This window comes from Rhinatrema bivittatum, chromosome 4, assembly GCF_901001135.1.
Source record: "Rhinatrema bivittatum chromosome 4, aRhiBiv1.1, whole genome shotgun sequence".
Classification (NCBI taxonomy): Eukaryota; Metazoa; Chordata; class Amphibia; order Gymnophiona; family Rhinatrematidae; genus Rhinatrema; species Rhinatrema bivittatum.
In genome coordinates this window covers 234,183,230-234,196,535 of record NC_042618.1, presented here as the reverse complement: position 1 = coordinate 234,196,535, position 13,306 = coordinate 234,183,230, and the positions used below count along the sequence as shown (strand labels likewise).

Genomic DNA, 13,306 nt, shown 5'->3' with positions numbered 1-13,306 from the left:
AATTTGCCCAAAGAAAAGAGTTGGTATGCTCTGCTAGTACTAAGGCTAGGAGGCATGCCATGAAACTAAAAGGTAGTAGATTTAAAACAAATTGGAGAATGTTTTCTTTCACTTTGTGTGGTCAAGGTAAAAAGCATAGCTGAGTTTGGAAGAGGTCTGGAGAAGTCCATAAACCTTTATTCACTTATCTTAGTGTTTATATTCCACATATGCAAAACAGAAACATTTTTAAAGAGATTACATCAAGAACTTCATAAAATATACACAAAAGCATATAAAGAAAAACACCACCTATCACTCTAACACAAACAGTGCACATAACTGTATAAAATAAAGAATCTGTTTCTATCTCTCGGGGATAAAAAATGTGAAAACATCAACTAGGATTCCCAAATACCTATGTGTTGGTTGTCTTCTGAATCCAATTCCTATTCTTCCTCTCCCCTCCACTGTCAAAGTGGAGAGCAGTGTTGCAGTTGTGTCAAATGCATAATTCTATGCCTGCAGTTACTACCACTCTCCTGGCATGCGCACAGGCCACTCTCCTGTGTGCGCGCGATTCAGTAACTTAATTTATTTAAATTAGGGCCCGTGGTAAAAAGAGGCGCTAGGGACACTAGTGCATCCCTAGCACCTCTTTTTTTGGACAGGAGCGGCGGCTGTCAGCGAGTTTGACAGCGAGTTTGACAGCCGACGCTCAATTTTGCCAGCGTCGGTTCTCAAACCCGCTGACAGCCATGGGTTCGGAAACCGGACGCTGGCAAAATTGAGCGTCCAGTTTTCAGTCCACGGGCCCATTTTAAATTTTTTTTTTAAACTTTTGGGACCTCCAACTTAATATCGCCATGATCTTAAGTTGGAGGGTGCACAGAAAAGCAGTAAAAACTGCTTTTCTGTGCACTTCCCCTGTGCCGGCAGAAATTAACGCCTACCTTCAGGTAGGCGCTAATTTCTCAAAGTAAAATGTGCGGTTTGACTGCACATTTTACTTACTGTATCGCGCGGGAATGACTAATAGGGCCATCTACATGCATTTGTATGTTGCGGGCGTTATTAGTCTCGGGGGGGGGGGGGGGGGGGGGTGGACGCATGTTTTCGACGCGCTATTACCCCTTACTGAATAAGGGGTAAAGCTAGTGCGTCGAAAACACGCGTCCAAATGCTGGTTAACAGTGTGCTCCACCGGAGCACACTGTACTGTATCGGCCTGCTAGTTAGTGTAAAAAAAAAAAATTCTGTAGAGGAAACATGAAACAAAAAAACAATAATAATCATAAATCCAATATAAAGAAAATTAAACAAACAATCCTCAGTACATCAAAGTAAATAAATCAAGGAAGGACACTAGAGAATAGGGAGAATAAAAAGAGAATATAAATAAACTAAGAAATTGCAATTATATGACTTAAACCTGCCATAATAATCTCCCTGAAGCTCATTCTGAGACATATTAGTCAAATATCTGGTATCTGAAAAGGAATATAACTGCTCTGGAGCAAAAAGGACATAGTAATCATGATAATATTTGATAAGGCATTTGCATAGGTACCTTAAGAAAGAAGCACGTAAAGCGATAACATCCAATCTCATAATCAGAAACTTTTTCCTTCTTTCCAGGGTAGTTCTAGATAAATCAGGAGAAATTCTAACACACTGGCCTAGAAAATTAATATTTAAGTTGCGGTAATACATCTTCATGACAACACTTAAATCTGACTCAAAAAAAAAAGGAAACAAGAAGAATTAAAGGCTTAGAAACCTCCACTGTGGAATTTTCAAGAAAATTGGTCAGATTAGACAAATCTAGGGAAATTGGAGACTTTCGCATTTGAGAATTAGATGAAAAAAAATAATCTCGGATAAACGCCGAATATTCTCAGACATATGCAAAATTTCAATAAGATAATTCCGGAGAATCATGCTAGATGGTTTTCCCACTACTCGAGGGAAATGTAAGAAACAAAGATTAAGGTGCCTCTCTCGATTTTTCCAGATACTCCAAACGCCTTGAGAGGGACCCCTTTATCTTTAATCTCGGTGGAATTACTTCTTGAACCTCTTTCTCCAATTTGGAGATTCGGTTACTATGCTTATTAATCTGTTCCCAATGCATTTGAAAATTCCCTTGAAGTCTTTGAGATGAAGAAATTTTAAAGGAACATTCAGATATCATAGACCCATAATAAGATAAATCGCAGAGTGAGTCAAAAGTCACCACTGCGGATTTAGGAGTTTCAGAGATTAAAGATGGGAAATTTATACTCTGAGATGGTGCCAAGTTCAGGGTCACTGAATTCACACCAACCTCGCTAGAAAATACAGCAGGGGCAGTCTGAAATCCTCTACTCCAGTCCTGTTCCGCATCGCTAGCAACTCTTATAGTCCTGCTGAACACAGAGGATGCTTGGGCTCCCGCCAATGCAGTCTTGCTAGTGATATCATCTCCCAGCTTTGTGTGCAGTTCATTCGAGTCAGCATGTTGCTCCAGTGGGGGTTGAAGATCCAGGGGGCTCAAAGATGTCTTCCCAGGCTACCTGAACACTCCCTAACTCGCGATCACAATGGTACCAGTCCCCTCCTCAAATGCAGGATTAGTAGACATACAAGATGTGATAAGTGGCTGGACTGAAGAGCAGGCTGATTTGGAGGGAAAAACGCAAACTCTCCCCTTTCTTTTAGGAGATATATCGCAGAAAAAGGAAAAGAAGGTAACAAGGAAACCGATCCTGCTGCAGCATGTCTAATTCATGCTGCCATCTTGACGTCCTTTCTAGCCTTGGTGCTTTTGATGCAACTGCAACATAGGCAAATTTGCTTACCGTAAACTGTGTTTTCCATAGATGATAGGATGAATTAGCCGTGTTCTATGGGATGTCCCTCTGGCAGCCTGATGCAGAATCTCTCTCAACAGAAACAGAGCAGTGCTCTGCACACCTGTGCAGCTGTTCCCACGTGATTACCAGACTCTCTCTGTTAATAGAAAGCATATACGTACAGCGACAGAAAAGAAATACAAGATAGAGACAGCGTGAGTAAAAGCTGTCCTGGGAGAAGGGCGGGGAACTCATGACTAATTCATCCTGCTATCTGTGGAAAACACAGTTTACGGTAAGGAAACTTGCTTTTTTCTTGTCGATAAGCAGGCTGAATTAGCCATGCTCTCTGGGAGTCCCCAGCTAATGGTATCTAGGTCTTTAGCTTTGAGTCCATATGGTAACTATAGAGGTTGAGTGGATTAGTATGCGAGAGAATCCGCCCTGAGGGGTGGACAGCTTTAAGTTTTAGTAGCAAAGCTCAATATTGCCTCTCCCATCGCTGCATTTGACTTAGTCTACTGACTGAGGCAGTAGTGAGCTGTGAAGGTTTGCAGAGACAACCAAGTAGCTGCTTGCATATATCTAGAATTGGCACATCTTTGAGGTGAGCTATGGATGTCATCGTGGCTCTCAGTTGATGTGCTTTTACCCCGTCCAGGACTTGATCCCGGTGAGATGACTAGCAGAAGTTAATGCATTGGAACAGCCAGTTCACCAATGTACGCTTAGAGACTAGTAAGCCCAGCAGATTCGGGTTAAAATAGACAAACAGTTGGGAACTACGTTCTGGGGATTGAGTTCTCTGAACGTAATAATCTAAAGCTTTTTTACAGTCTAAGGTATGAAGGATCTTTTCCCTCTCTGTGGCATGTGGTCTCTGGAAGGAAGTCAGTAAAGTGATTGTCTGATTCAAGTGAAAGGCTGAGATCACCTTGGAAAGAAAATCCGGGTTGGCCTGCAGGGTGTCTTTGTCATTGTAGAACTGCAAGTAAGGGGAGTAGTGAACTAAAGCCTGAAGTTCGAGGACTTGTCTTGCTGACCTGATGGCCACATCAGATATTTCATTGTGGTAGAATGGATTGGTTCAAACGGTGGATGCATGAGGTTCTCTAAAACCAAGTTGATATCCCAGGGAACCGCCAGTTTGGTAATCGGGGTCAGAGTCTAATAGCACCCCTCATGAAGCGAGACACCAAGGGATGAGTCTAGCTCTATTTCCCATGCGCAATGGTGATACGCTGCAGTGGCATTGAGGTGCACTCTAATAGATGACACCGCTAGTCCAGAGGAATATAACAGATGGAGATACTGAAGAATTTGCTCCGGAGAATTTGTGAGCGGGTTTCTTGATGACATGGCACACCAACTGGAGTATCTGTACCATTTGCCTGAATAATTATTTCTTGTAGATGGTTTCCTGGTGGAAATGAGGATATCCTGAATGGCCATCAGGAGAACCAGGTGACCTAAAGCCTGCCTTTCAAATCTCCAAGCTGTCAGATGTAGAGAGGAATGGAGGGGATAAAGAAGCGTGCCCATCTCCTGTGACAGAAGGGTCTTCTCTCTGCTCATGGGAAATCCATCTAGACTCATCCCTTGGTGTCTCGCTTCATGAGGGGTGCATTAGACTCTGACCCCAATTACCAATCCCTGGGACATCAACTTGGTTTTGCATCCACCACTTTGCATCCACCACTTGAAACTGTCCTTTCATGGATTAAAAACTGGTTAAAAGACAGGGAACAGAGAGTAGGATTAAATGGACAACTTTCTCAGTGGAGGGGGGGGGGGTGGGCAGTGGAGTGCCTCAGGGATCTGTACTGGGACCCATGCTTTTCAATATATTTATAAATGATCTGGAAAGGAAAACAAGTGAAGTAATCAAATTTGCAGATGATACAAAATTATTCAGTGTAGTTAAATCACAAGCGGATTGTGATAAAATGTAGGAGGACCTTGTGAGACTGGAAAATTGGGCATCCAAATGGCAGATAAAATTTAATGTGGATAAGTTCAAGGTGATATATACAGGGAAAAATAACCCATGCTGTAGTTACACGATGTTAGGTTCCATATTAGGAGCTACCACCCAGGAAAGAGATCTAGGGGTCATAGCTCATTGAAATCATCGGCTCAGTGTGTTGCGGCAGTCAAAAAAGCAAACAATTTTAAGTATTATTAGAAAGGGAACGGTAAATAAAATGGAAAATGTCATAATGCCTCTGTATCACTCCATGGTGAGACTGCATCTTGAATTCTGTGTACATCTAAAAATGATTATAGTTGCGATGGAGAAGGTACAGAGAAGGGTGACCAAAATGGTAAAGGGGATGGAGCAGCTCCCCTATGAGGAAAGACTAAAGAGGTTAGGACTGTTCAGCTTGGAGAGGCTATGGGGGGATATAATAGAAATGTGTTAAATCATGAGAGGTCTAGAAACTGGTAAATATGAATCGGTTATTTACCCTTTCGGATAATAGAAGGACTAGGGGGCACTCAATGAAGTTAGCATGTAGCACATTTAAAACTAATCTGAGAAAGTTCTTTTTCACTCAACGCACAATTAAACTCTGGAATTTGTTGCCAGGGAATGTGGTTAGTGCAGTTAGTGTAGATGGGTTTAAAAAAGGTTTGGAAAATTTCTTGGAGGAGAAGTCCATTACCTGCTATTAATTAAGTTGACTTAGAAAATAGCCACTGCTATTACTAACATCAGTAGCATGGGATAGATTTAGTTTTTGGGTACTTGCCAGGTGCTTATAGCTGGGATTGGCCACGGTTGGAAACAGGATGCTGCGCTTGATGGATGCTTGGTCTGACCCATTATAGCATGTTCTTATGTTTTTTTGCACGTGGTAGGCATACCACAGCTGGTTGGGGCACGCCGGTGCAATGAGGATGAGATCTGATTAGTCTGTGATGCATTTCTGGATCACTCGCCCCAATAGGGGTATCGGTAGGTATGCATAGAATAGGTTCCCCTCCAGGACAGTAAAAATGCATCTTGGGCGACCCTGCGAAACCACAGTAGTTTTATGTTGGCTTCTGTCACGAAGTGGTCCATGCAGGGTGTTCCCTACTTCCTGAATAGACTGCTGCCTCCTGATTTAACACCCACTCATAGGGCGTGGAATATTCTGCTGAGCCTGTCTGCTTTTGTGCTTTTATTCCCAGCAGATGTATCTCTTGCATCTGAATGGAGTGGGTTAGGGCCCATTCCAGGATCAGTACCGCTTCCTTGCAAAGCATCTTGGAACAGGACCCTCTTTCTTTGTTTATGTAAAACATGACCATTTGGTTGTCCATATATACCATTACCATCTTCCCTGTGAGGATATGGATGAAGGTGTACATTGCATTTTTTATAGCTCTCTGTTCTAGCAGGTTGATCTGGAGGTGTTTTTCTTGCGGAGACCAGATCCCCTGGGTTTTTGAGTGTAGCATGTGTGCTCCCCAGCCGTGTGTGGAAGCATCTTTCGTTATAGCAAAATGGTGCTTCCTTTCTAGAACTTGGGGGAGGGGGGAGAGCCACCAGTCTATGTCCGAGATCATGGAATGAGTCATGAGAACCCACCAAGACATCGGGAGGTCGTGCTGAGACCATTGACCCTTGAGCCCCCACTGCAGATGCCTCATGTGAAGGCAGGTGTGCAGTACAATATATATAGCTGATGCCATATGACCCAGAACTGTGAGAATTTGACATGCTGGGAGAAAGTTTTGCAGAGCTTGGTGTTTATCAACTCCCCGATAAACTGAAAGACTTGCGTGGGGACTCGGTGCGATTTCTCGTAGTTGATTATGAATACCAATTTTTCCAAGCAGGTTATGGTCTGCTGTAGGTGCAAAAGTGTTTTTTTGGTTTTGAGGAGGCTAGGAGCCGATCGTATAGATAGGGGAATATCTTGATCCCTTCCCTGTGAAGAATAGCCGATATACTGGCAAGGTGAGTCTGATGGGGTTCCAGCAGGAAAAGCGGCAGGGCACCTTATACCTGTGATGGTCCCCCTTCTACTTGGATTGAGACCTGGTGGCCAGCAGGGCTTAGGCAGGAGGCCCAGAATCTGTTCTAAGCAGGAAAGCAGTTGGAAGCACAAGCCAGCACTGGAAATAGGAAGCTTAGATAAGATGAATCAGATAATTATCTCTTCTCTGTTCTGCTCCTTAGTATTCAACAACTGTTGTTGTGCCGGCCATCAGGCCTCAGGACCTGCCATAAGTTTAAAAAAAAAAAAAAAAACGTATGGTAGGGAAGTTGCAGCCAGATGGCAGTGTCATAGGAAGCGCTGCAGTGGGTATCTCTCCCTGTAGTGACTGTTGCACCATGGACTCAAAATGTTGCTGCAGATCAGTGATTGAGACACTGCTCTATTCCACACACTGGGGCCGATGCAGTACTGTGCACTGCAGCTAGTTCATAGCTTAACATGCGATTGGACGTGCATCCCAAACCCCCCGACGAAATACGAGAATTAGAGTGGCCAAAATGCGCGGCCAAACCGCCCTGTGGCTAATAGCACTCATCACATGTAAATTCCATGTAAATGAGGCTATTAGCTAATACCTGCAATGCAAAACGTTTCCAGCATGGCCAGTGTGCCCATTGCAATGCGGCAAATATTACACTAGCCCGGGACTGGCGTAAAGGTATGCCATGCTCAAGGTCTCATTGATAAAAATAGAAATCCTGCTTTCTGTGATTCCTTCTATTAATATTGTCGCGATACTAAGTAGGAGGAACCACAGAAAGCAGATTCCAGAAAAAAGAAAAAAGTCTCTGGTAAAAAAAAACCCCCAAAATTCTGGGTGCCCAATACAAACGCACAAGATACACGGTTCAGGCTGTGTATCTTGTGCGTGAATATTGTGCCAGTAACTAGAGAAAACGGATGCTGATATTGAGCGTCCGTTTTCCCAACCCACACATGACAGCCACCTCTCCCTTGTGCCCAATGCCGATGAGGCACTAGGAATGTACAATTTTCCCTAGCGCCTCCTTTTTAATGCCACTCCTCCTTTAAATATTGCATCCACACCCAGGAGAGGAGGCTGGGACCTGCATTAGAAAAAAGGGTGCTCAACATTGCACAAATATTGCATCGCCCCCATTGAGCGGTCGTGGTCTCAGATAGCAAATGGCCCACAATGGAGCATACCCAGCTAATTGGATAGTTAATTACAGAAGGCCTCCTGTTTTGATTTCCTTAAGAATGTGCAAAAAGAAATAGCCCAGGGGTAGACAATGCCTGATCTGGTTTTCAGGCTATCCATAATGAATATGAATGAGGTATATATGGTTGCACTGCCTCCTTTGTATGCAAATATATCTCATGAATATTCATTGTGGATAGCCTGAAAACCAGACCTGTTTGTGGCTCTTCAGGACTGGAGTTCCTTATCCCTCAAATAGCCTATTTGATTAGGACAGGGGTGGCCAACTCCAGTCCTCGAGAGGCACAAACAGGCCAGGTTTTCAGTATGTCCACAATGAATGTAGATTAGAGAATTGCATGCAATGGAGGCAGTGCATTAGGATGTCTAGAGAAGCTTGCTGCAAATCACTATTGAATTGATTCATTAACCTGATTTTGTGTGTTAGCTGTGGTTCTACCTGGTTTGTTTTCGGCATTTTTTTCTTATATTTGGGGGAGAGGGGGTTGGGTTCGTACTTCCTCCTTTCTCCTTTTTCTTCCAGCTCAACCAGGGCTGGGACCTAAAATCACAGGGCATAATTAACTATTCAGAGATATTTCCCCTAAAAGTTCATAAAGAATGCTTAAAACTTGATTTATGTTCCAAACATTTAATATATGATGTGGCTATAATTGAGTAGGTATTCAGTAATTAAATAATTGATGTGGCTTTGTTATTGAGCAGGATTGAAAAAGTGAGATCTATGGGTCTGATGTTTGTTTTATTTGATTTGAGTGTTTAATATTGCTTATTTTTTATTTTATTTTTATTATGTATTGGAATTTTTTAATATGTTGTAAATATGTTGAGCGATTTGTAATCAGTGAAGCAATACAGAAATATTGAAGAAATAAATATTTTGATAGACCTCCTTCTCCCACTGTTCCTAGTCTGGTCATTGCAGCAATGATCGGAGTCTGGGGGCATACACCAGGGCTTCTTCCAGAACCCTGTATCATGAGCTCTAAATCTGGCCAGCAGGTGTAAACCTTAATGGTCACCATGATTCCCTCCCCAACAGAGCAGTGAATGCTGCTTCCCCAGCATCTACAGTCTATCTGGAGTGCAGAAGACCTGATCTCAGAATGTAATCCAGAATTGTACCTGTTTTATTGCGGTTCAAGAAATGTGTTTGGGTTCTTATCGATTCTATATATTTTCCTGAGAGGATGCATAGCGCTTTCATTTGTATTAACCATTGTAAAAGAGCTGCTTAACTACCTTTACTCTGAACACTACTAGACATACATAGCACTATAGAGACTAACATAAGAAACAGTCTCCGCTCCATAGAGCTTGCAATCTAGTCAAGACATACCGTATATGTCAAAACAAATCTATGGAAATCATATTTATTATAGAGAAGTGGTTAGGATTTGAAAACAGACTCATAGGTGAGATTTTAGATTGGATTTGAGTAAGGCCAGAGAGAGCGAGCAAGATACATTGTCTCAGGAAGTTTATTTTAGGTATATGATGCAGCAGGGGGTAGCATGTGCGGAGTCTGGAATTGGCAGTAGAGGAGAAGGGCACAGATGAGTGACTTGCCTGATGAAAGGAGTTCACAGGGAATGGTGCAGGGAGAGAGAAGAGAAGATAGATAATGACCATTTAGTGCTCAGTTCGCTATTTGTACACGAGGTTCAATTATAAATGAAACAAAAAAAATGTAGTGACTGAGAAGCACTAGATTATCTCAAATCTTTCATTTAGTCACAGAGCGTATACAGTATAGTCATTGATAGTGCAAGCTTCCCTACACTACCAGCATACCTCTGTTCTGTTCTAGATGATATTACATTTTTTTATTGAATTATTAAGAGAGTTATGTGCCACAAAATACATAGCTCGAAATGGCTTACAAAACACATTCATAGTTACAAAAAAAAAAAAGAAGCAAACAAATCAAACCATCACATCAAATCATACACACAGTCTGTGAGAAGATAGTAAAGTGACAGTCCTTGGCCTGTTTGCTGATACTGGCCATTAGGATGTCAATATGTCAGTTCTAGTGGCTTTGCTTAGTTGTAGGGAATTGACTGAAAGCCTCACGTCATTTGGTTACCAAAAAGCTGTCTCATGGTAATGACTTCTAGTCACTGCTGACATTAATTTTTACCTAGAAGTAAAAATTGTATTTATTGATGCATCCAGTCCAACATCAGTCAGATAATTTTCTAATTGTCAATCTGTCTGTACTGCTAGTACTAGGACAATGAAGTTAGAACTTGAGTGATTTTCCATTGTCATGATTGTAATATAGTGGTTCACTGCTGCTTTTACCTCACAGGATTATCTGAAGCCTTTCAGAAAGCTAATGTCCCTTTCCGAGACTAGTAAGCAAAATACATCCACAGACTTTCCAATTATTTGCATTGAGTTGCTTGTAGATGTACCTAAGTGGACCCATGAGCAAGTTTGTTTCTGGGACCTATAATTCTCTTTGTGTCCTCAGTATATTTGGTCTGTGTGCATCTAGGTGAAAATGTGCTTTGACTATATTTCTTTCATCTCTGTTCGGCCTGACCTGCTCTCCCCTCCATTAATGATCCAGTGCTTTGTGTCTGCACGTAGGTGGATGCGCTGCGGTTGCGACTGGAGGAGAAGGAGACCATGCTGAATAAAAAGACAAAGCAGATCCAGGAAGTGGCTGAGGAGAAAGGCACCCTTTCCGGAGAAATCCATGACCTCAAAGACATGTTGGATGTCAAAGAACGGAAAGTGAATGTCCTTCAGAAGAAAGTAAGTTATATGTGCCAGACCTGTTTTGAGGTTCCTAGGTTGTCTTCCTCTTTAGTTCTTACTAAGCCTGTGATCTATGAAATATGTTATATCTTTATCACTTAAACTGATCTGTCAACAATAGTGTTTCCTGCATCCTGGCTTTTTTTTCCCCCCAGAGGAGTATATTTGCCCATTATACAAATCAAGCAGGTCTCTTAATTGTATTTGTTTATGGCCTCGAGATATTAAAGGTGGAGTTAAAAATCCATTTTACAGTTTAAAGATACAGTACTGTGTAATGCAGCGGTGGCCAACTTTTCCCACACCAAAAACCAAGGAATCAGAATGCACATCACTAAAGAGCCTCACGTTTTCCAAAGACAAAGGGTGGAGAGTGGGATTACCCCCTTCCAGCAGTATCTTTCTCAATCATCCCACCTGTCCCCACCAGTTTCTGTCAGTCTCATCCTGCTGTCAAATCTCTGTCCTCCCACCAGTCTCTCTCTTTCCCTACCCTAACCCCACCAGTCTGTCCTCTCATCTCTCTCAATCCTCCAACTCTGCCCTCTTTCTCTGCCCAGCATCTATCCTTCTCTCTGTCTCTCGGCAGCCCCAGCGAAACATTCCCCAATTCCCACAAGAACAATGACCGGGACTCGGCAGCCCCAACATTAACACTTCCCTCTCCACAGCTTGTGCTACTTTGCCCCCTCCTCACCATCTGCATCTCCCCTGCCCGCACTTTCTTTTTCTCTCTCTCCTCGATACCCCACCCCCTCGTTCTCTCTCTTCCTCTGACTCCTCCCTTCCAGTGCCCCCTCTAGCTCTTTCCCATTCACCTTCTGGCTCTCACAAGCCTACCAGGTCTCTCCTTTTCAAGTTACTCCACTCAGAAGCATCTACCCCATCTTGCACTGCACTCTCCCCCCCCCCCCCCCCCCCCCCAGTCACCATCTCTGGTGCTCCCTCACCCCTCCACACCCCTATCACACCTCTGGCTTCCATCCTCCTTCCCTGTCCTTCATCCCTTCATGGCTTTGTTACCTCTGGGTTTCTCTCACCCTCCTTTTCACCTTCACTGCCTATAGCTCTCTATCACCCATCTTCAAACCTCCCCCCCTTTCTTTCACCCCCTCTGGCTCTCACACATCACCAACTCCTCATCACCTCTGAAGTATCCTGACACCTTTGTTTTGGTTTTTTTTTTCACACACACCCCCCCCCCCGCCTTAGTCACTATTGCTCACTTTCTTGTACACATACACTCCTTCCCCAACCTCTGACTTTCTCACTCCTCCACTGCCTTTTCCCATTCTTTTGAATCCCCCCTCTACCCCATCCCTGGCTGTCATAGGCTTTCTCCATGCCCTCCTCCCCCAACATGGATTCGTACAACACCCTATCCTGACCCTCTCTTCCTCCTCCCCCCTCCAAAGCCATGGTCCCCCACGCCTGTTACGGAACAGGTGGCAGCGGGGAGGAATTTTGTGCCAGGGAGGAATTTTGTGCCAGGGAGATGGGGTAGGGAAACAATATTTACCCCCATCCCCCCCCCCCCCCCCACATCATAAGCTGCTCCTTCTGCTGTTCCTGCCAACTCTCTCACAACATTCACATCACTGTCCCCAGAAGCATTCACCTTCTCTTCCACCGCTTCTCCTTCAAGCACTCACAGTCCTGCATCTCCTCCACTTTCACTTCATTCATTCATTGCCCCCTCCCTCAAGTATTCATCAACCTCATTCCACCCCCTTTTCCCCTCTCCCCCTTTCAGCATTCAATCCCTATTCCTCGCCAAAAATCATTCTGACCTGACTTGACCTCTGGGTGACTCCTGCCTCTCCCCCCTCTGCTGTCAGCTGAATCCCGAATCTTGGGAGCACCCTGAGCTGCTGGGCCTGGAACAGTGAACACTCCACCTCCTTCCCTCCAGATCTAGAGAAGAGCCCTCCACTACAGGCAATAGGTGGGGGGTGAAAAGTTGAAGCAGGGAGCCAATTGGATGGTCTTTGCTGTCATTTGTGCTCAAGTTTCACCTCTCTCCCTCAACTTCTTATTCTTCACTGCTGCTGGTTGCAGACAGGGGAGAAGGAGTAGAGCAGAGACATGCTTGTGATCCCTGAACCAGCTCCTCCCTTCTGTTTTTGCAGCACCCAGCAGGAGGAGAGAGGGGCTGGAGCAAAATAGCTCTTCTTTGCTCTGTTCTGTTATGCGTGTTTCCTGCTCCAGCTCCTCGCCAACCCGTGCGGTGTTGCTCCATACCCATTTGGCAAGGAGGACGAGAGCCAGATGTTGCTCCTGAGCCACAGGTTGGCCACCTATAGTATAATGCATTAATTGAATAGTTTCATTTCGTGATGAACTAAACAAACTGCTGGTTTTCCTCCAGAAGTATTAAGGGGCTGATATAATGAAACCCATGTGTAAAATCAAAGCAAATTTTAGCTTGGGTTTTACTTTACTCCCACGGTAGAAATCCATGGCCCTGCGTGATACAGTAAGCTAATGGCAAGCAAATGCCCCATAAATTGGAAAAAAAAACCAAAACAAAAAAACAAAGCATGCTAAAC

At 43.8% G+C, this 13,306-nt stretch overlaps 1 protein-coding gene across 15 annotated transcripts in view; it reads left to right on the top strand.

The window, feature by feature from the left end:
- Positions 1-13,306, top strand: part of ERC1 (ELKS/RAB6-interacting/CAST family member 1) — a 1,001,239-nt gene that overhangs the window by 291,990 nt on the left and 695,943 nt on the right. For all 15 annotated transcript variants that reach the window (XM_029599916.1, XM_029599915.1, XM_029599914.1 and 12 more), the window contains one exon: positions 10,587-10,754. In XM_029599916.1, coding sequence (XP_029455776.1) covers positions 10,587-10,754 — 168 coding nt within the window. The remainder of the gene's footprint in view (positions 1-10,586; positions 10,755-13,306) is intronic.